The 22,815-nt window shown below is 47.5% G+C and overlaps 1 protein-coding gene across 1 annotated transcript in view; it reads right to left on the bottom strand.

The window, feature by feature from the left end:
• ERGIC1 (endoplasmic reticulum-golgi intermediate compartment 1) overlaps positions 1 to 22,815 on the bottom strand; it is a 56,479-nt gene that overhangs the window by 9,725 nt on the left and 23,939 nt on the right. The window contains exons 3-9 of the mRNA XM_064388257.1: positions 19,576 to 19,648; positions 10,216 to 10,310; positions 9,466 to 9,590; positions 7,057 to 7,161; positions 4,046 to 4,106; positions 2,915 to 3,015; positions 243 to 365 (exon numbers count right to left, since the gene is read on the bottom strand). Coding sequence (XP_064244327.1) covers positions 243 to 365; positions 2,915 to 3,015; positions 4,046 to 4,106; positions 7,057 to 7,161; positions 9,466 to 9,590; positions 10,216 to 10,310; positions 19,576 to 19,648 — 683 coding nt within the window. The remainder of the gene's footprint in view (positions 1 to 242; positions 366 to 2,914; positions 3,016 to 4,045; positions 4,107 to 7,056; positions 7,162 to 9,465; positions 9,591 to 10,215; positions 10,311 to 19,575; positions 19,649 to 22,815) is intronic.

Genomic DNA, 22,815 nt, shown 5'->3' with positions numbered 1-22,815 from the left:
CTAGACAGAGCCTGGCACTTCTGAAATAGGTTAATTCCCCTTCTTTTTGTGTCCAGCTATTAAATCAAGCTGTCAGAGCACTGGAGTCACCTCCCAGTCCAGCACCACCCCAGAGATGTGCTGCTTTATCCCCACCACATCTCAGTGCCCTGAGGCAGAAACTCAACTCCTCTGGGCAAGAAAGGCCCAGGAAGGACATGAAAGGCAGGCAGAGGAAGGGAGGAGAGTTTGGGGTAACTCACCGATGTGATAAACCTGTACAAAGGCTGCCTCCTCTCTGTGTACTTCACTGTGATGGGGCTCAGGTCGTAGCGGAACCAGATGGCCGGGATGATGCGGCCTGTGTGGCTGTAGGCCACGTATTCCTGGGGAAAAACAGGGGAAAAAAGGAGAAAATGGCACAAAATGTGAGCAAGTTCGTTCCAGAGAGTGTCTGCCAGAAAACTGCCTCCGTGGGTTTGGCCTTCACCCCACTGCTTTGCAGCAGTGACCAGATGGAAAGAGGCAAACAGAGAATTCCTGTGTGACTGCTCACCTCCCATCCTTATCAAAGAGGAAAACAATCTCTTTACAGGCTGATAATGAAAGAGCTGGGACAGAGTGATGGTGATTACTCTCACCTTCATTCAGAGTTACAGGACTAAACAGAAAGGCTGTCACTGATTCCCCATCCTAGATCTGCTCTATTAAATACAGCCTGGCTGCAGGTGAAGTTTTAGTTCTGTAAATCACATTTATCTCTATATTTTGTATATAAATCATTCACCAAACAAATGGAATTTAGTTTGTAAGAGCCTGAAAATCCCTCCTTGTCCTTGCATTCCCTCGTCAGGCCCTCACCCACTGGCAATGGGAATGCTTTGCCCTCTTAGCATGAATCATCTGCAACCATGTTCAAACTACATTTAAAACTCCTGCTGAAAGCCAGGATGAAAATGTATACAGAAAAATATTGGCAAAGCTTCGAAAAATATTGGCAAAGGTTCAAAAAATATCCCAGGCTGCTTTGGGAGAGACACCTTCCAGATTTCCAGTGCCACTGTCCTTTAATCCATTTGTTTCCTACAAACAGGCACAGGCACAGGCACAGGGCAGCACCCAGCAGGACACACTGCCCAGTACCAGCAACTAAAGCCACATCTTCCTGAGATAATGTTTTGTCTGTGCTGCCAGTGGAGATAGGTATCAGTTTTCAGACATTCACAGGGTGAAGAAAAACCCCAGGAAAGCAGGCTGGGGAGCCACAGCCCAAGGAGAGCCCAGGGTGGCACAGGCTGCCTCCCTCTCCCTCCCTCAGCCCTGTGACAGGCTGCCAGCTCACATCTCCTCTCCTGGTGAAATTCTCCTTCACAAAGAGGCAAAGACAGCCTCAGATGCTTCAGAAAGATGAAAAAAGAGCAAGCAGCAGGACACTCATGAGCATGACACAAAAATAAATTAATTTTGCTCTCTGTGTGCTGGTGACTTATCTTCAATCATCTCATATAAACCCCAAATTTCCCTATTTTTAGGTAGTTCATCCCATGATGACAAGCAGGAGTCCCCAGGCTTTTACTGGAGTTCTGCAGCTCACTTTGGGACAGTGGTTCTGTGGGAAGGCAGGAAACAGGGGAGCTAAGAGAGGAGACAGAGTTTATACCCTCCAGGCTCTCCCCACAGCAGCCACTCTGTGCCAGACTCTTCCAGGGGCTTCCCATTTCCCTTTCCCACTGCTCAGACTGGAGTGAAGGACTGAAGCACCACGAGAAGAAAGCACAGTGCTCCTCAGCACCTCAGTTTTGACAGAACTGACCTCATTTTTTCCTTCCTCTCCCCTTCTCCCCACCAGCAATCCTGCCCTAATGAGTCAGACTTGGCTGAACTCCCCAATCTGCAGCCAAGCTCACAGAAGTGTCAAAAGCTCCTGCTATTTTTCCAAATTACTTTCAGAACTCCTGTCACAGGAGTCTTATCAGAACAGCAGTTGTGACACTAAGCAGAACAAATTCACTGTAATCTGAACAGAGGGAGATGTCCAAATCCCTGGGACACACCACACAAGCAAGCCCAAAAGTCACCAGGCAGGAACATTAATCTCAGAACTCACTATCTGAGAATGTGTGCTAAATGATCAGTTAGGACAAACTGGAAGTAATTAGACATTACAGATTTTGGACTTTCATTCAGCACCTGAATGGCAAATAATTTTCAACTGGAAGATGCCTTCTACTGTAAAAAGTAAATAGGGTCCTTTTTTTTCCTTAAAAAATTCAATACATTGAATTATTAAAATGTTGGATGTGGTACTCATGCTCTGGGCTGGCTGACAAGGTGGGAACTGGTCACTGGTAGGATTTGGTGATCTTGGATCTTTTCCAAACTAATGGATTCTGTGATAATTCACTATCATAATGCAGGGATGTGAAATACTCAGCACATATTTGCTGCTACAGTTCAGTGACTTAATGCCTGCAATCAACATTTGTAAAAAGCTAAAAACTCTGCTGATTTATTTGTCTCATCCATCCACCACAACTGAGACTGTTTAGTTACTAGACCCAGGTGTAAGTGATGTTTTGTGTGTTCAGCTTCCATTCAGAACCACCTTGCCAGGCACAACAGGAGCTCCTGCAGCCTGTCAACACCTCCCACACAACTTACAGAAATCCACATCAGCCAAACTGGCAGGAAGAACACCTTCCTGAGGAATGAAAGCACCACCACCTCCTGCTTTGCCAAGCCCTCCCAACCCCGGCAAATCCCAGCAGCAGGAAAAGCCCCACTCGAGGAGCTTCAGTTCCTCCTTCTCCCAGCAGAGGCTACTGCTCACCTACAAACCCACAGGGCACAGAGAGCAGCAGGAGGGGAGGAAGGGTGGCTGAGCATCCCCCGGGATGCAGAGAGGAGCCTCTCTGCAGAGGCACTGCTGCTTTACCTTGTTTGCCACGGTGTACTGGTAGGAGTAGCGCTGCTTGCCGCTCATGTCCTCGTACACCGTGGGCACGATCTTCAGGATGTAATCGTGAGAGGCAAGGGCTGCGCTCAGGGAAGGAAGGGAAGGACTCGTTAGCACGGAGAGAAAGGAGCCAGCCCACAGAGCAAGTCACAAAAAAGGGTGACTCCCTCCTCCTTCTCTCAGGGACAAAGCTTCACATGGCACATTTGTGCCCTCTGTTCAGAACTCTGGCGGGTGCCTGGGTGACACCAGAAGCCGCCCGCCACTTCTGTAGGACCACAACCCACCCTAGGTTTGGGTTACTCCAACCCTCCTAACTGCTTGCAACTATAAATGGTAACACTTTTATCACCACCACAAGCAGCCTGGTTAAATCAGGAACTGGCTGAGGTTAGGGCTGCAGCCCACTGAGATCACTGTGACTAAAAAACCTGAGGTATCACAACCTGTGTACTTCCATTTCTTTCTCATCCTCCTTGTCCTACAGCTGCTTAACTATTTTTTTTTTCATTATTTAAATGCCTCATTCAGGTTTTCATGTCTGCTAAAACAGTTCTAAAACAGAATTCTAAATGATATCTCTGGAGGATCCTCTAGCCAAGTGTAACACGATGACATTTGGCTTCTGGAGGCAAAAAATCCCCAAACCACAACTGTAGCTTCAGGAACAGACATAGAAATTTTGTTCCAAGAAATGGACAGGACTGATGTCCTGGAGGAGCCTGAACGTTTGAGAGACAACTCTCTACACTGAATTGCAGCATGCATTGAATTTTCCTTTTTGTGCTGGGCCATGAAAATGTCCCTCTTGCCATCCACAGAGCAGAAATTTTAAGGTAATTTGCAACACAAGTGCAAGGCAAAGTTCTGGTGGAAGTAACAGCAGCAAAGGGACACTACAGGAACAGGCATGGATAAAAAACTCCATAAGTACTGCAAGGAACCTTCTGGGCTAAGCCTTTTCTGTAGCACTGGAGGAAATGGAAATGCCAGCCAGCAACGTCTGGATCATTTTGGCTAAAGAGGAAAGAGTTCTGGATACAGCATGAGTGGCCCTGCTTTCCCTCCTGCAGAGGGTGGCTGAGAGCTGCAGTCCCCAGGAATACCCACGGTTTGAGCTGAGCTTGTCTGCTCCCTCCAAGGCATTGAAGGCTCCGTGAACGTTATGGACCTGGAAAGCAAAAAGGAGGATGAGGAAACTCTGCTCTGACTTGATACTCCTGACCTTTGCTTCCCTACCCTGTAAGCAGGGGATCAGCCTGATTCAACCCTTCCAAAAAACAAAGCCTTAACCATGACCCCAAATATCTTTCAGTGACCATCATCACAGTGGCTGGCTCCAAGTGAAAAAGCTGATTTCACAACATCTTACGAGATGAAACTCCAAAACCACTCCAAAGCTAAAGGAATTGCAGTTGGAAGAGGCCAGTTGTGAAATTTCCACTGTGAGCTATTTCCTAAGAGCTCTGCAGAGTTAACTGTGAAATTAATTTTATCAGACTGAAAGGGAAACAGATGGGAGTCACACTGGGGTTAAAACTCAGCAGTTTTCTCCTCCAGAGGTGGCTCATGCCAGGGCAGCTGGGTCTGTACAGCTCAGCCCTGGAGGTGGGAAGGACACAGCCCAACACTGGCATCCCTGCAGCTCTTCCTGCAGCTGATTTCAGAGCTGTGAGTATCTGTTTGCCCAGAGTAACAGCACTTCCATGCCCTGCACACACGGTGACCTGGAGTCTGATCTCACACACAATCATCCATGTGTGAATCTGCAGGCAGGGAAAAGCCCACGGCAGCAGCTGTAGGTCAGAGGCTGTGCTGCTCACAAGGTACAAAGAAAGGACAAAAACTCCACAACCCAGAAATTCCTGACCTTAAGTCAGACCACAGGGAAGAAGAGTTTGGAAGGAGGATTTGGTCATGGGTGTGACAGTTTCACCTCACAACAGGGCAATGCCATCTCCTTCCCAGACCCTCTCAAGAGCTGAATGCATGTGGATGTGTCTGTCTCATCCTCATGGACATTTCCCTGTTCCCAACACTGTGCTCTGCTGGAATTTCACACAACCACGACCATTCCCAAACTACATCTGCAGGCTGTGCTCACTGTAAAAGGCACAAGAAGAAAAAGAAGCCCCTGGAATGGGCTACAGTGTTGTGTTCCATTCTTGATACAGCTAAGAAATCTCCTACAGAATATCTGGAGGTCCACTTCAAAATTTTGGTAGATTTTCCCCTCAAGACCAAAATTCAAACCAATGAGTTCCTACGTCCAGCCATCAGGTAACTCAGTAACGAGAGAGATGTGGAAATAGGAGATGTTGCATTTTTAATCATAATTTTCACTGAGTTCTACATTATGGTGTTAAATAATCCTGGCTTTAACCTTGTCAGGAGAGTTGTCCACCCCTGCTAGTGAAAAGGCATCATCTCCTGCTCTCCTCATCCCTCTCCTTACTGAGTTACCTGACACGCTGGGACTCACTGCATGAGTTTTAATGCTGCAGGTTTTCATTCTGATCTCATCTAAATAGGATGAAAAATCTACAGCAAGTCTGCCACTATTGTGCACAAAGCACTGATGAAGACTCAAAGCTCATTCAGTGCCAGATGATATTTAAATCTCTGCTTCAAAGAGACTGGTTTTTCTGGAGAACACAGCCTGTCCCTCAGTGGATCACCGTGGCAGAGCCAGTCCCAGCCCACAAAGAACAAACTCCCAGCACATGACACAAATGAATGAGAAGCTCCTCACCCTCTGTAAGGAATATAAGCTTTTATTACATCAAAGCAGGTGGAGACAACCTGAAATATTCAAAGGTGCACCTAGGCAGATTTAAAGCTCCCCACACTTGCTGGCTCTCCCTGCTTGCTGAGTCGTGGCAGCACCTGTTTGGTGAAGATATCCTTCTTTAATTTGTGCTGCTGAGCTGCTGCTTGCCTGCAGCACCTACGTGCTCCCTCCCTGAGTGCTCAGACCACGAGCAGTTATGCTCAGCTCTGAAAATACAAAATACTCCTCTGAACTCGCCCCAGTCAGGAGCCACCTCCACATTTGCCAGACAGGTTTCTCACCACAAGAACTGAAGGCACTTGCTGCTTGTCTCTCCAGGCTCCTCCTTCATGCTGATTCACACTCCAGCTGCCCTGCTCCAGCACTCCATGATAAAACAATGGGAATGCTTCCTCAGAGCACCCATTTCCCACGCAGGGAACACAACTCCCTATTACCACTCACCTCCTATTTTTCATAATCTCAGTGTGCTTTACAGACATTAAGCCAAGCTTATTTATACGCTAATATTTCCTCGTTCCCACACAAGATAATTCCTAAAAGAAGCCGGGAGCAGAATCAGAAGACTACAAAGCAACGCTTAGGCTTGTTAGCATGAAAAAGGGGTTTGGAAGTGGGTGTACAAGGAGCAGACTAATGAGACGTCTGTGCTGAGGAAAGAAGATTACAGAGAGACTATGGGTAAGCAATGTTTAGGGTGAGTCTCAAGCTGGGTGTGCACATGTGGAACTCCCACCTGTGAGGGCAGCTCCTTGGAAGTAGGCTAGAGAAGTGCTGTAATCTGTCCTTATTGAGAAATCAGGTAATATTACATAACTGGCAGCACCTGGTGAAATTCTATCCACTGGGCAAGTGCATGCATTCAGCTTCTTCCCAGCAGGGAATTGGCAGTGCTAAGTCTAACTTGTGTTTCACAGAGCAAATTTGACTAATAGGTGTCTGCTATACGAGTAGAGTGAAGTGAATTAAAAAGAGCTTGACTGCTGCTGTGGTGAACACAGTAGCCAGACAATCTTCCTGGAGTGCATCACTGCTCCCCCACAAAGGCAGAAAGGCTTGTTTGCTGTGTTCATGCTAAAACCAGGATTCTGCTGAGCCACAAACCCTCCTTTCTAACTCTCTCCACGGAGTTTTCCAAAAGCACTTTGAGTTCCAGAAGAACACAGCACAGTTGCTCTGTGACTGGACACTGCTCCTGGAGGCAGCTGTGAGCTCCTCCAGCCTTGAGCTGACATTGCAGGGACACACAGGCCTTCCATGAAACCAGAGTGTCTAATATCAAACCACTCTCACTGCATTCCCCTACAGCCAGGGAACTTTCAGGACTCACCTGCAGCTTGTCCCCAAATGAGAGCTTGTGGATGACGTGAGTCATGTCGGGGTTCTGGGGCTGCGCCGTCGCGCTGTGCGTCGACACGTGGAAGTTACCAGGGACCTAAAATTAGCCACAGCAGGGAAGACAGGATTTCACATTTTACCCCTCAAGGCATTGCTAGGCTCTGTGAGGTGACATGGGAATGGCTGGATCCATGCAGGAAGATGAAAGAATGTGTGATACCCTCCTGCAGCTGAGCAACACCACCGCACTCAGGTCCTGCAGCCCCGGAGTCTGGCACCCCCACACTGCTGATGTTCCTGACCAGGGGATGATGAGTGGGTCACTGCCAGCTCCAGGGATTCCCAGCACTTCAGGCTATGTCTTTCATCCCTATTAAAATAAAATTCCTGTCTCTCTTGCTCAATGTCTCACTCCCACAGCTGGCATTTGCAAACGGGCCCACTGCTGCAGAGCAGCCCAGGAAGCTGGGGATGGATTTCTCTTCTGGTAGCAGTCACGAGCAACTTTGCCTCTGAGATTGTGTGCAAGAATGAATTTTATATCAAGAGAAAATCCACCACCAAACCCATGTGGGCATCCCGTACAAACTAAACTAAATCTTCCCCTTGGCAGAAGCTAGCAGGGGCCCTTCCTTTTAATTTTTTTAATGGAGGAAAATACAAAGAACTGAAAAACACAACCTTCACCTAAAGGCTCAGTTCCGAGACAGAAAATGAGCCCTGGTGTCTCTCTGATGGCACCACTCTGCATGCACACACTTTTCGGGTCACTAGCCCTGAAATCCTTCAGCAGATTCAGCTCAATCACTGTCATGGAGGGTGCAAGAACATTTTCCTATTGAGAAAAGGTTGTGAAATGAAGCAACCCTGAGGAGCAATGTGGCACAGCCCAGGGCTGGAGTGGGAGGATGGTTATACAACTGCTGCCCAGCGTGCTCTCTGCAGACACCTCAGCAGCAGGGCCATGGGAGGCCACATGCCCTTCCATGTGCTTTCAGGAAAGCTGATTTAATGACCTGAGGAGCAGCAGTGCACTCCTGGGAACACTCTCAGGTGTGGACACCAGCTGTGTCACAAACAAGCTGAGCAAACAGGGCGTCAGGCCCTGCAGCAAGCAGCACAAGCCATCATCTCAGTGTCACCCTGTCCTCCCTCGGCAGCTGGGACAGCAACACCCAAGTGCAAGCCTTGGTCAAGTTCCCAGGGCTGGCCAGGTCCCACTCCAGCTCAGCCTGTCCAATTCCTGCCAAGGGACTGCAGACTGCCAGGTCACACACAAGAGATTTGGGTTTCCAGAGCCAGAAGTCCTGGGCCAGCTCCCTGCCTGTGACAGCTGTCCCACCACCAAAGGAGACACAAATGAGCACTGGAGGAAGCTCCTCCTCACTGCCACATCCTGCACCCCCTTCTGCAGCTGCTCTGTGAGCAGGACACACCACATCCAGCAGACAAACCCCCAGGTACCTCAGCTCTGTGCTCTGGGAATTGCCTGGACAAGAACTACCTTTCCAGAAGCCCTTTCCCAGCTTTTGTGGACTACCAGCTGCCAGCAATCCTGGTGGCTTGGAGATGAGGAAAAACTCCTCTTTTTAAATCTCTAATCCTTTCCATGCCACAGAATCAGCAAGAGGTCCTGTCTGTTATTTTTAGATGTGCTTTAACATGACCTGGGAGGAAAAGAAGGAAGTAGGATTTTGTGTAGCCTGTGGTACATGGAGAGGAGTGAACAAAGGGTGTGCCCTTCTTAGGACATCAGCGGGTCCCACCAGTGCCTCCCCCACCCCAGCAAGTCATCTCCAGCATTACATAGCAAGATTATTCAATCTTGAACACACCCATCCCAAAGAGGAGCCTCCTCCAGGCCTGGATTTTCATTCCTTGAGACAGAAGCAGAGCATCCCCAGCAAGCATGCGTGGGGCCACGTGCTGTATTCCAAACATCCCAGCACGGAGCCCTGGCACCCTCCAGCAGGGAACATTCCTGTCATTCTGCAGCTCTCAGAACAAAGGAGAGCTGGGATGCAGCCACTGCCAAGGACCTCTCCACACTGAGTCAGGCTTTGGAGGTGCAGAAGTCGTGAGGAGTAAACACAGAAGCCCTTTGGCATCTGTAGGGTTTTCACACATCCCCTGAACACTGGGCTGCTGCACAGAGCTGCTCTCCCTGATCAGCAATTCTGTCTCCATGACCTGCTTTGGAGAGTGGAGAAAACCCCTGATCTAACACACTCCCTGTGGGTCTGGCCACGCAGCCTCCTCTCCCCACACTGACTTGAGTTTCTGTCTGATCAGGGTCATAAACACACACATGGCAGGACAGACACAGAGTTCCAAATGTTCATTTTTACAAATGGATCCTGCCAGCATTTCCCCACCCTCACCCACTGTCACTGCCACTCACCTTGTTGATGCTGAAATGGCCCTCAAACCTGCAGCCATCCCCATTATTGAGAGGGATCTTCATCGAGTTGTCAATGTGACCCACTTCGTGCCTTCCCATTTCATCCTGGATGTCCAGTCCAACCACTGCAGGGATGGGAGGGAAAAGACAAAAAAACCCACCAAACAAAATAACTAACAGGAAGGTTGCATAGCAAAAGTATGTATTGCTTTTACTTGAAAAAAATCCATACCTTTTTTCCTGACATTTGACTAAACTGAGGTGATAATGTCCTTTGTGAAAAATTGTTACACCAGAAAAGCTTTGTAACCAAACTTTTCACGCTGCCTATTTGACACAAATACACCTCCCATGTCCTGCCAGCTGCACTCCCAATCACACAAACAGAAAAACTTCAGGCAGACAAGGCAGGTGACTTGGGAAGGGCCAACAACCAGCTGGTGCATTCAGAGTTCCAAATGGAACTTGGGATGCTTCTTGCTCCCAGACACAAAAAGGTTGCTATTAAAAAAAAAAAATAAAAAAAAGGAAATGAGATTCATAAAGAAGCCGGTGAAGGAGATCAGCCACTAACACATGGTCCAAGAAAACAGGTGCCCTGGCCTGGAACAGAAAGCAATGGGATATTGGCAGAGGCTGCAGCTACTTATTTCCATCCTGTTACAGAACAAGGGCCACTGCAGCAGTCTGGGCCCATTTCAAGTATTACTCAAAGCACAAAGAAAAGCTGCTGAGTGAAGGGGTACTCACATTCACAGTGCAGGTTTGGCAAACTGATGTTCAGGTTCACTTCTATTTTCCCTCCACTGTCTTTGTCTGGGTCATCCACGTAGAGCTCATTAACTCTGGAGGGAAAAAACACAGGTGGGCTCAGGCACAGGGCTGCTTCCCACAGGGAAAACCCAAAACCTGCATGGGGAGGGGGAAAAGGAGACTGGAAAGAGGAGGTTTGATTGTGTGATGGCTACAACAGAGTTACAGAGAGAAGGGAATGCTCTCCAGGAGGGAATGGGGGCAAATCACGGCTTAATTTGATTTCTTGCTTGGCAAGGGCAGGGGGTTTTAAACAAGTTCTGCACTAGTAAAAAATAAATCTTCTGTTGTGTTCTGTGCTTCCTGTAGCCTCCTCCACCCTGAGGTTTCAGAGGTGCTACAAAACAAAAGCTTAATGCTGAAGAGATGGCAGGTTATTGATCCACCCCTGCCCTCCCCTGGCTGCTACTCCTTTTAGGCAGGAGGGAAGCATGTGTTTTTCCATTTGTGCCACAAATAGTTCCAGAGAAAGGCTGCTCTCAACTACCCCCAGGAAAGCTTATTTGTGTCACTAATTGCCTTTTGTTACTGCCACCCAGCTGACAGAGCAGCAGCAAGAGAAGGAAGGCAGCACGACATATTTGTATTCTTCTCCTTAATATCACATGTCAGGCTATGAATGGTAACCAAAAGTGGTGACTAAAATTGAGGAGAAGGGGATTTGAGCCAGGAACAGATGGAAAGAAACATCCTGGACAGCAGGATCTCACACACTCTACAGCAGCCTCCCAAAGAGTCATGTTGTCTCACAGCACCCACAGTGCTGGCACGCATCTCACAGGAGACAAAACACAGATAGAGAGGCACAGGAATGCAGGAGTATAAATATTTATTGTTGGCACACACAATCCATCCGACACGTAAAAATAAACCAAAACAACCCCAGTGCTGAATTTGCTGAATGGTTCTGGAGAATCCACTCTGGAGAGACTCACCCCACTGAACTGAGACGATGGTGAGATTATCTAGAAGCTCTTTTCCCTCTTCAACAAATAAAATTTGACAATTTATCTTCCAGCTGGGCAGATTATAAAGCTATGGGAACTTAGATTCAGGCAAATTACATAAAATAAAACGAGTAAGTGCTCTGTAGCATTTTTATTTTACATTCAAAGTGCACTAAACTCTTTGACAAGCCCCACTGGAGACTCCACATGCTAAGAGTCAAAGCAGACTAAGGCAGCTACAAGACAAATTCAAAGTGATTTTGCTCTGCTGATACATCTCTGGGCCACGGTGAACTGTTTGCCCTGTGGATGCAAAAGAAACAAACCTTCACACTGAGAAACACACATGCTGCCAGGTTTTTTGGAGGCTATTACTCACAGGTCAGTGGGGTTTACAGACACTCATTTAAAACCAGCACAGCATTTGTCTTCGGCTTCACAGCCCTACCTTTCTCTGTTTTTAATTGGCTTGACAAGTTGCTTGCAATCATTACTCAACCTATTTTTCAAGTGATTAATAAAAATGACACAGAGGGAGGGGAAAGATTGCTCATCAGTGACCTAGTTAGCAGCTTTTTGGCTGAGCCCTCTCCTCCTGGGTGGAATGCATTCTCTCCTCTACGTGTTCATTACTGACAGATTGGGCAGATTGGATTAAGTCATATATCCAAATAGGGAGCAGCTCCAGCCAGGATGGGCACTAATCCCCCAGAGCAAGGCACCTCTCAGTGCTGCCCCAGTGCTCCCATCCATTTCCCAGCTCCAGCCCATTTGAGAACCCCTGGCTCCCTCCCAGCACCGAGCTGGCTGAGATGCCCAGAGATGCCCAGCGGTGCCACAGGCACCTTGGCATTCCTGGCTAAAGGAGCATTCACAGCAGGGCTGGCAGAGCACAGTCAGGTCCAGCAGAACATCCCAGCTCTCTGGAGAAAAGCCCTAGCACAGTCAGTGTTTGTATTTGCTGATTTCTAACCCTGACCTGTCAGAAATCGTGAGGCTCCAGCAGCGAAGGCGCAGGAGCCGCTCGGTGATGAGCGAGTGAGAAAGAAATTTCTGATTTCTCTGGCAGAAATCAGAGGATGAACTGCACGGGGAGCCCATGGGAGCTCTGACATAGGAAGGCAAGTGCTGAGCTCACTGAGGCACAGAGAAGTAGGGCAGCTTGTGCAGGTCACACAGCCCATTAGCAGCAGCTGAAGGAAACTGGTTTCCTGTCCCGCAGTCCGGTCACTGGACCAGTGGCTTCCAACCTGTCCCTTGGGCAAGGCTCACCTTCCTCCTCCTCCTCTTCACCCAGTAGCCCCCTGCCCCTCTCCTACTCATGTTGCAAATTTCACAACCCAATCTATCACTGCACAGACATCAGGCAGCTCATACAGCAGATCCTTCCTTTGCTCCCCTCATTTCAACCTGCAGCCTCACCTTTCATGGAGCACCCACCCAGCTGGCTCCTGTTCTCCCTCCCAGTCCAGCCACTCTCCTCATGGCACAGTCAGCTCCTGCTGAGGGCCCAAACTGACATATCCAGCTCCAAAGTGCATCCTTTGTGTGTCACTGATATTCCCTCTCACCATGGGGAACCACACACCACAGGCTGCACTTGGTAGGGCAAACCTCACAAAAAATGTTCTTTTCAACAAACTGGCCATTCCTCTCCTCAAATATTTGGAATATTGGAATTCTGGAAATCTCAGAGGTAATGCATATTTCCAGGGTCAAGGCTATTCCTTCCAGTGAACCACTGGCACCCAGGCTGGAGTTGGCACCCACATGTCCCTTGCCATCTCCTCCCCAGGGCCACCAAGCCAAATTGCACACAGCCTTCCTACCATTTAATCAGACTCTCCTGGGATGTCAGGAGAAGCACTGTTTACCCCCTCTGGCCACTCTCCCTGAAGGAGTAAGGCCTCTGGTGGAAGAAAAGAAGTTGACTCTAATTTATAGCTGTCTGTGCTGGAATACAAAGTGTCCCAGGAGGAACAGTGCCTCAACAGTAAATCTGGGATGGTCACAAGGGAAATAAAACCTGAGGCCAGGCAGAGGGAGGCAGTGATGTTGGTCATATTGTGACTCCAAAGGCAGGGTGTACCTTCTCCAAACATGTAGGAGCTGGTGTTTTCCTGGCTGCCACTAAGGAATATTTGAATAAAAGCAGCACAGTGAAGGAGGGTGAGGGTGCAGAGCTCTGAAAGTACAACGAGTGCAACATGACAGGTGAGAGCTGGAGCTGCCACCCCCACAGAGCCTCCCACCACTGACCCCAGGAACAGCAGGGAAGTTTCTCCATGATCCACACACCAGGAATCTGCTTCACTTCTAGAAAGAGCCACTTGGAAATACTTCACATTCCTGAGTGATGCTGCTGGGCTGCTTACCCCGTCTGCTTACAAACTTGCAGCGTTCCAGGCAGAAAGCTGGAGGGACCCTTGGGCCAGATCATGCCAATGGCACGTGAGAGCCAAGGAAAGGGGGCCACGGGCACGCCATGGCTTCAGGGTTTTATCCAAAGAAAGTCAGACCTGTTCCCTGTGCTTTAGGTCTCAGATTTATGACACAACAGCTTCGTTTCCCCAGAAACAAAACCTCCACAGTAACTTCTTTCCACCCAGCAGCTCTGGCCACTGACTTCAGCACTGCAACAGCTGAAGAGCCTTTGGATCTGAGGGTGGGCACTGCATCCACCTTCCAGAGCTTCACACACTGTGTGGCTGCTCTCTAAACACATCTGCCTTGTCCTATGTCCTACTTGTCCCATGTCCCTGCTTCAGGTTTTAGCCTTTTTTCTCCCCTTTTCACAGCAAACAATCAGCCAGCCTCCTCCTCAGTCATCAGCCACAGAGAAAATACAGCTATTTCCTCCAGAAAGCTGTACTCTACCTTGTCCTCCAACTCCCAGGAGGCACCCTCTGATCTCCAGGACCCCATGCCTAAGAGGGAAAATAATTGTTCTTTCTTGAGGAAGCCCAAAGCTTCTCAAAAGCCTTTCTCAGGTGAAGCCTCTTGGCTCCACTTGCCCTTTCAGCTCTAATCAAACACCTTCCAGAAACACAACCCTCCAACGCTGAGATTCCTGCATCAGCACGTTTTCAGTGGTGCAGAGCAGAGAGCACTGGAGAAATCTTCATTTCCATTGGTGTGAAGAACCAACAAGAAGCAGGTCAGCAAACTCTCCACTGCGTCACACGTCTGTCGCTCTGACATTTGTCATCCTCTGCATCCCAATCAGCTCCTCAGTGGGAAGGTGCTTGTCCCAGATCAGCTGTGGAGCACAGCAAACACGCTGCCCTACAAAGGAAGGAATTACAGCTCTCCAGGAGACAGGAAGAAGGAGAAGGGTTCGAAAGACGTCAATGTAGACTTGAGTCAGGAATTGCAAATGACATCATGACACGACCTTCCTCTTCCTGCAAGCCCACACAGGGCACAGCAACCCCGCACAAACCTCTGCCACCTCCTCTTAGGTAATCCCCACCTCGCCTCACAAACATCAATTAAGCTTCTTACCTGCCTACCTCTCTCAGGCCTGCTGGAGATTACATCCTTCTGCAGAAAAGTCTCTGTCTCAAGGTCAGTCCGTGGCAGGAGCAGGATTACAACTCCAATTTCCTTTTCCTGGGCTGCTTGGCTCCAATGCAGCCTCAAATGGATGAGCCAGCAGGGTTGGAGGTGCATCCCTAGCTCAGTGGCAGGACATGGGAATTGTGGCATCTCTGGGCTTGTGCTCCCAGATTAGGGTTTGCAGCAGAAGGAATCCCTGCTGCAGCTGGATCACGCTCTGCTGCTTGGTACCATTTCCATGGGCTGAGAGCCACAAAACACACCCCACACACTCTGGAGAGCTGGGGGATAAAAAGCCTCTGAAGACAGGTCTGGTGACAATCCTGCTGCTCTGCAGGATCAGTCCTGGGCATGCAAATGAATCCAGTGTGGACAAGGAGCACTGCTCCCTGAAACTCCTGGAGTTTTGCTTCCTCCCACACTCCTGACAGCCTTCTTGGGGCTATCCTGTGTCAGGCCAGGAATTGGGCTTTGATCACCCTAGTGGGTCCCTTCCAGCTCAGGATATTCTGTGACTCTGTGATTCATGGTTTATGCTTTCATGAAAAGGCAGTAATTTTACTGTATATATTCTGCTTAAGTAATTAATTGCCTTGCGGGGGGCTCAGCTTTCCAATTAGCAAATTTGTCACTTCAGATAGGTTTTTGTCTGTTATTACATTAATAAAAAAAAAGGCAAACACTGCCAGGAACAGTCTGTTGCTTCCTACAGTGTGCTGTGGCAGATGAATTAGTGTTGAGCAGAAACATTCATACCACAAGCACCACATTCATACCCTCCTACCCCTTCCCCTGGCTGCCAATGCAAGGCAGACTAGATTAGTTAATTACATCTTTAATCCTTAATGATGGAATACTTGGAAAACTATTATTGATCTTACAGGACATAATTCATGACCTAATTAGGGTGATAAAACGTTGAGATTATCATCTTGCCAGCTATTAACGTCTAGCGTTGATCTGAGTTAATTAGAAAAGAGGGGTGATTTCTATGCTTCTGATTTGCAACACAGCAGCAGAGGAATGAGGAGGCTGCTAAAGGCAGAACAAGCCATTTCTAGCTCTCAGACTGCTCTCAACTCAACCAGCTGTTGGTCTTGCCCAGGAGAAACCACACACATTTAACTCTTCATCTTAATTTCTTCAGCCATTTGAGTCATTGGCTCAATGGGACAAGAGTGTTTGATGCTGTTCATCTTTCAGAGGTTCAAACGTGGAGCACAGACCTTTTCTTTATCTTCTACAGAATTGAGGAGATTCATCAAGGTTCTTGCTATGGAATCACTTAGGTTGGAAAAGACCTCCAAGATCATCGAGTCCAACCTGTGACCCATCCCCAACTTCTCACCCAGCCTGGAGCACTGAGTGCCACATCCAGGTGTTCTCTGGACCTCCAGGGATGAGAACATTCCAATACCTGAAGTCTGGATTAAGTCTTCAGTCACTGTCATTCTGGACTAAACAAAAACTGAAAATCAAGAGGATCCTTGACTTTCAGAGTTAAACTCACCCTCCCCTTAATGGCAATGATGGGTTGTGACTGAGAAAAGAAAAAAGCTCTTTTCCCTCACCAGCCCTTCACTGTGCTTTTCCTGGGAAGGATGCAGCCCCACCTAAGTGCCAAGCTTGGATTTCCTTCATGGCTGCTCACAGGACTGTTAGGGTCACACGATAAATCTGGAAGATGAGCAACTCGGGAGTTTTCTACCCTCCTCAGGGCTGGTCTCCCCAGGAAACCCGTCAGCAGCAGAATAGGACATGCCTTTAGAGTGTGTTACCTCTTCCACGAGCTTCCTGCAGTGTCTTGGTTTGACTTCCTAACTGGAGTCAGCTCCTGAGCACAGACACAGCCCCGGCGCTCATTAGAAATGCCCACACGAGTTATGACACAGCTGCCGTCCTCCCCACACAGGTAATGTTTGGGTTGAGGGCTATGACTGTGATCCTCGAGATGAGGGTGTCATTTCTTGGCTCTCTGCCACCCAGACAAGCCTTCAGCAGCTGAGACTGTAAATGCTACCACAACGGGCTGGTCAAGGAAAAACAGCTTTGAAGTTGGGCAAGAGCGGCCAAACCGAGATTTCGAGTAAGACCAGGCACTGAGGCTGCTGCACTCTTGGGAACGTGGAAGAAAGTCCAGCAGTGGGCAGAGCCAGTGAGGATTTGGGGTCAGTGTGGTGCAGAGCAGATTCTTCTTTTCTCATGTTGCAGCACGAGCTTAACAAACCACACCAACCTCTTGCTTGTGGTGCAGCCACCCAGGGAAGTTCTCGGTGCTGAGGGTGAGACAGGGAATCCTGTGGGCATCACTGCCCTGAAGGAGCTGTCCCTGCACACACCCCACACACAAAATAGCTCCCTGGAACAGGCTCTGAGGGAAGCAGGAGTGCTCAGCAGGGAACCTGACACGTCTCTGATGTAAAACACCAGGCCAAGTGCTCACCTTGTCATCAAAATTGTGCAGCTCTCCCCACCCAGCCTGGCTCTCTCAAGGGCTTTAAGGGAAATATGACACAAAAGGAGAAAGAGTGATGCAGTCCCACAGCACAGCTGGCAGTGACAAAGCAGGAAAGTTCACCCCATGTAACTGCACACTTGTAATCACTCAGGTCCTGGCTGGCATTGGGAAACTTCAATCTGGGTGAGGTATCTGTTGCAGGAGACTCTTAATGCTAAAAAAACCCTTGAAGCTTGCAATAAAAGTTGATGAGAACTAAACACTTTGCACATAAGGAATCTTCACATATCTGTAAGTGTTTGGATCATGGGCAAACAAGGCTCAGAAAACTTTTTGAGACAGTATTTCCCCTGTTATTTGCTATCACCCAGTTTAATGGCAGCACAGAGCTCTCACAAGTTCCAGACCACGCAGAACTCCCAATTCTTACTCCCAGTGATGAGGCTCTGCTGCCTCACAACACACTGCCAGTAATACCTGACTGAAAGCGAACCACAAGAAGCTCACAACAACTTCTACTGGGTTTCTCAGAAGAGAAACCAATGAGTAAGAAATGGAAAATAAAAGTTTACTCCTGCTTTCGAAGTCGCTGAACTGGGAAGGACTTGAAGTGACTTTCTGAAGTATTTCCGCTGTTCTGGGAGAGCATTTTCACAAGTGCTGGGGTCAATGTTCCCAGCAAGAGTCTGGTGACTTGTAACTCATCAGAAGGAGGTTTTCCTACTCTTTTGTGTGAGCTTTTGTGTTGGACAGTCCATGACGAATCAGGTTCCTGCAGTCATTTGTCCCAGACTCTTGTATGACATCCTCTCTCAAATTTTACTCCTTTATTGCCTGCAAACACCTCCTCCCCAAGCAGCTCCTGCTGGGAAAGGCACTTCACCATCTCTCTGAGGTTTCGGTGAGGAACCTGTCAGCTGAGTGTGCTTACAGCACTTCCCAATATTCCTGTGGAAAATGCATCATCTTTAGGAAAAAGCAAGAAGAGGCCTCAGAGAATTATGCAATTGTGCTGTTCAAAAAGGAATTTCTAGAGAGGAAACTGCCACTACATAAAGATGTGCTCTCCAATAACTGGGTCAAAACTAGGTAAATATTACTAATTCCTCCTGTAAAGTATTAACTGAAAGAAAAAAGAAAACCAGGCAAGAGAATGAGATCTAAGAGGAGAGCAAGAAAAAGCACTGCTTTACTTGAAGCAGTCTGTCTAGCTTTTTTGTTTTTTAAAACAAGAAACCCAAGGAAACTCAGCTCTGTGAAGTGGCTGATAAGGTGACCCCGGATTTCACAAGCAAACACACGGAACTGAAGTCAAAGAAACTGTGAGCAAGCAAGAAAACTGAGATACCATCTCTGAAGTAAACGTGCAACAGGCACAAAAAATGATCTCGAGCTTGATTACACTCCTGCTTTCAGTTAAACATTAGTCAACATTAACATTATTCCTGAAATTATACTCTTGATCCAAGACAGAGATGCACAAAAACAATGGAACAGCCTCTTGGTTATCAAAATCTAAGCAAGGTTTCAGAGCCTTTTAGCTCAGCACTGACATCTGTTGCTATCAGGACCATCATGTGAGCCTGACAGAAGTTCCACCCTTCCCAGCTATCCAGGAACTGTGCCTCACACTCTGAGCTCACTGCCACATCAGCAGGGTGATGGAGAAGGTTTCCTAGAGCCCAGAACAAAGACAGATGTGTTAAGAGTTACTAAAAGTTTACTTTGAGGCAGGAAGAACATGAGAACAGGGGGGAAAAAATAAAATTCTGATTAACTCGCTGTTAATAAGTACTTCATACTTGTTCAATGAGCAATTTTTAAAAGTAGAAATTATTTCCCTTTTTCTCACAGCTGTCACCATCTGGGGCAACTTATCCTCAGGCACAAAACCTGTGAATAAGGTTTCCTAGTAAGGCTCAACAAAAGAAGAAGAAATTCACACATTAATAAAACTACCTGCATGAATCAGAGATTCAGCTCTGACATCATAAAAAAAAGCAATTATTGATATTAAATTAATAATTCTTATTTAATGCAATCCATTTCTCCATGCTGTTAATTATGCAATGCAGCATGCAGCTAATAAAGGATCAAGCAAGTCTGGAGCAGCTTCCTCTATCAAAAATAGTTCAGAACCAAGTTTGCCTATTAATTTTAACAAATTAAAAAGCTGAATGATTGTCTGAGAATTCGGACTCAACCTAAAGGAATCCCAAACCCATTAGGCAACTAAATGACCTAGTGAAATGACAGGAATATTTCTCTCAGATAACAGTAAAGCTGTAAAGATTCCCATCCACACAAACAGGGGAAAACATGACTTTTACTTACATTTCAGTGGCTATGAATCCGGTGAGCTCAGACAGGAAGAGAAACAATATGAAGAGACAGCAGCAGACAGAGACTGGAACAGAGGCAAGGAGAGGAAAAGGTTAGTTTAGTATGTCTAACAAAGACAAAAACTGTTTTCACACAGCCATATCACTGCCCCTATGGATATGCCTCCCATACACAATTGAGAATTAACAATTTTTAGAGTCCATGAATGACCCAGAGGAGCCCACCAGAGCAGTGACTTCAATACCATGCCAATATCCAAAACTCCTGAGGAACCATTAAAAATTACATTAATTTATGAATGCATAAATATCAAACTTGTGTCTTTCCCACTGAGCAAACTCTAGAAGATTCTGCACACAAGAGAAAAAAATAAAAGCCCTCAAATTCACATAAAATAGTGACCACTGCATCCCCTTGGGACTTACCAAAAGCACGTCTTAATTCTGCTTATAAGTGAGATTATCTAGAAAAACCTCATCTTAATTTCCTTGCCTCTTGCAGTGAAAATATGAGCATCCCTTGGCTTAATAATTAATGACCCAGAACAGGGATATCTTCTATTTTTGGGCCACTTTTTCTGTCATGATTTCCATCTCCCCACAGCTCCTGCACTCTCCACCTTCAGCACACAATGCTGGTCTGCCAGCACTCCCTCTTCTTGACAACATCACTTCTTTGGAGTCTTGGCTCCCAATTTTATCACTATTCAAACCTCCCGAAGGCAAAAAGAAACCAGCACCTCCTTGTTTTGAAAGGACACAGTCCCCTAGCACAGTGTTTTGGGGATCAGGAGACATTTGGGCTCTCTGTCAGGTTCCAAAGCTCTGTGTAAGGCTCCTCAGAGCTGGACAGCAGAGACGTGGCAATACTGGAATTGTGCAGCCAGTGCCTGACTTCTCTCATTTCTCCATCTGCTGACAAACTGACTCTGCAGAGAGGGAAAATCCCCACTGAAGGAATTGTGAGGTACCCAGACAACAATTCCTAGGAATTCCAACCTGGAATTGCATGGAGGAAGCCCAGAGTAGCTGGAATTTTACTCTTTGTTCTTCCCCAGGAAATTATTCCAAGCCCTGAGCAGGGACATTGATGCAGCAGTGACAGTCACCCACCCAGGAGAGGCTGGAAGGAAGCACAGCTGTAAATCCTGTGGATCAGGGATGACTGGAGCAGGCAAGGATGTGCCAGCTCAAGGGGACAGGGCTGCAGTGTGTCCCTGTGTTAAATACAATACCCAAATTCACATGAATCACTCACAGAAGGGCAAAGCAGGAACTGACAGCCAGAGCACCATCCCAGCACAACCCCTCCAACCCAGCACAGCCCTCTGTGAAATGACCACTCTGCCAGAGCCACTAATTAGGGTTGAGAAATACATTAAAAAAAAAAAAGCCATGTTCTTCAACTTTATTCCACATGACCGGTACAGCCTGACTGCCCATTCCTTCGGGAAGCTCAAGTAACAACAGGCTGGGAACAATTTTATCACTCCTTGGTAAAGAATGTGAGAGGCAAGGGAAGGAAAGAGGTGCTGAGGGCAAGTACTGAGACAGAGCCTTGAGTGACCTAAAGCCTTGTGCCTCATTCTTCCAGCTCTGAGGAAAGAGAAATGCGTCGCTTCCCCTTCCTCATCAGAGTAATTTCAACTGTGGATTCATTTATTGACCCACTCTAAAGTGCAAGGGATTAACAGAGATGCCAAAAAATCCAGCAGCTAGGAGCAAGAGAGAGATGAAAAAAAAAAGCCCAAAGACCAGTAGGAAAACAGGAAGCAAGAATGGATATTAATTCCTGAAGAGAAACCTCAGATGGGCACACAGTTGCTCCCAAGCCTTGGCTGTCAGGACACAGAAGTCACCAGGGCTGTGACCCAGCTGAGCCCTGGCACGGGGCACCAGGAGAAAGCTCTGCTTAAAGCAGAGCAGCAAATTCTTGTGAGAACATCCACACCTACATAAGAGCCCAAAAAAAGAAACCAAGGCAGCACATGAGGAGATCCAGTGTTTGTAGTGCTGATCAGTGACAGAGACACGAGATCTCTGATCTCTGGCAGTTGCAGGGAGAGTGTTTGATGCAGACAACCCTTTTTTCTTCAATCCTTCCCATATTCCTTGCTGCTTGTTATAATCCCATAAAGGCTTTCCACAGCATCAGCCAGACCTTTCTGCTCTCAAGCACTTCTAGGAAAGCCTGCTACCACTAACTCTCTTAACTAAATTCTCTCCCACAGCTTCCTCTCCCTTCCAATTTTTAAACTTCCTTCTCTGCCACTTATATAATCAAAATACCTTCTTTTCCAGTACTTGCTCCCTCAAGTCCATTTTCAGTTCAGCTCTTGCAGTGAAGGTTCGTGACAATACTTACCAAACACAGCACAGTAAAATTCCACTAACCTATATCTAAAAAACCCTGCAAGAATGCCCTGAAGTGCCTGGCAGGGACTGACTTTCAAAGCTCCTCAATGCTTTTCCCAGTCTTCAAACCACAGAGTCAGTTTTGAAGCTGTAAAAGAGAATACTGAGGCTGGACATAAGAGGGGGATATAAAATCATGAGCAGCCTGAAGGAGGTGAGTGGGGAACAACCACTCACTGTCTCTTTCAGTATGGGAACTACATGGAAAGGGGAGGTCAAAAACAAGGGAAGGTTTTCCTTTACACAACTAAATTCTGAGGATTCCTGACTACAGATGCTGAGGTTGCATAAGATATAAAACCTGCTAGGTTACAAAAAGGAATCATACATGCCCTTGAGGAAGAAATCCATCGAGGGATACTAAACACAAAGGAAGCTCCAGCTTAGGAAGCTCAGGAGCCAACTGAGCAAAGCCTGGTGAAGTGTTTAACCTGCCCCTCCTGCTCTTTCTCAGCATCTGCTGCAGGACACTGGGAAAGAGGACACTGCACTACTAAACTCTTCCTATGCACACACATTTCCAGGGCAGGGGGAGTTTTTGGCATGAGACTCGTGTGCCAGCACTATCAGATACTCTCTCCAGAGGCAGCATTTCCTCAGCTGCAGAACAGGAGCTCCTCTCTCAGCCTGGAGCTGCAGGCACAGACGACGTTCCCAGCACAGGAATTTATGCACGGGGTGCTTCAGCTGCTCCTTTCACAGAGAAGGCTTTTACCTGCCTCCATGCAAATGTGCAGTCCTTCCACCCACATTTGACAAGTGTATTATATTTGGAAAAGTAGATTAAAGGCTGGGATCAGACAGAATCAAACAATTC

Source organism: Passer domesticus, chromosome 13 (genome assembly GCF_036417665.1).
Source record: "Passer domesticus isolate bPasDom1 chromosome 13, bPasDom1.hap1, whole genome shotgun sequence".
NCBI lineage: Eukaryota > Metazoa > Chordata > Aves > Passeriformes > Passeridae > Passer > Passer domesticus.
The sequence above is the reverse complement of the archived record's forward strand: the minus strand, read 5'-3'. Positions and strand labels throughout refer to the sequence as shown.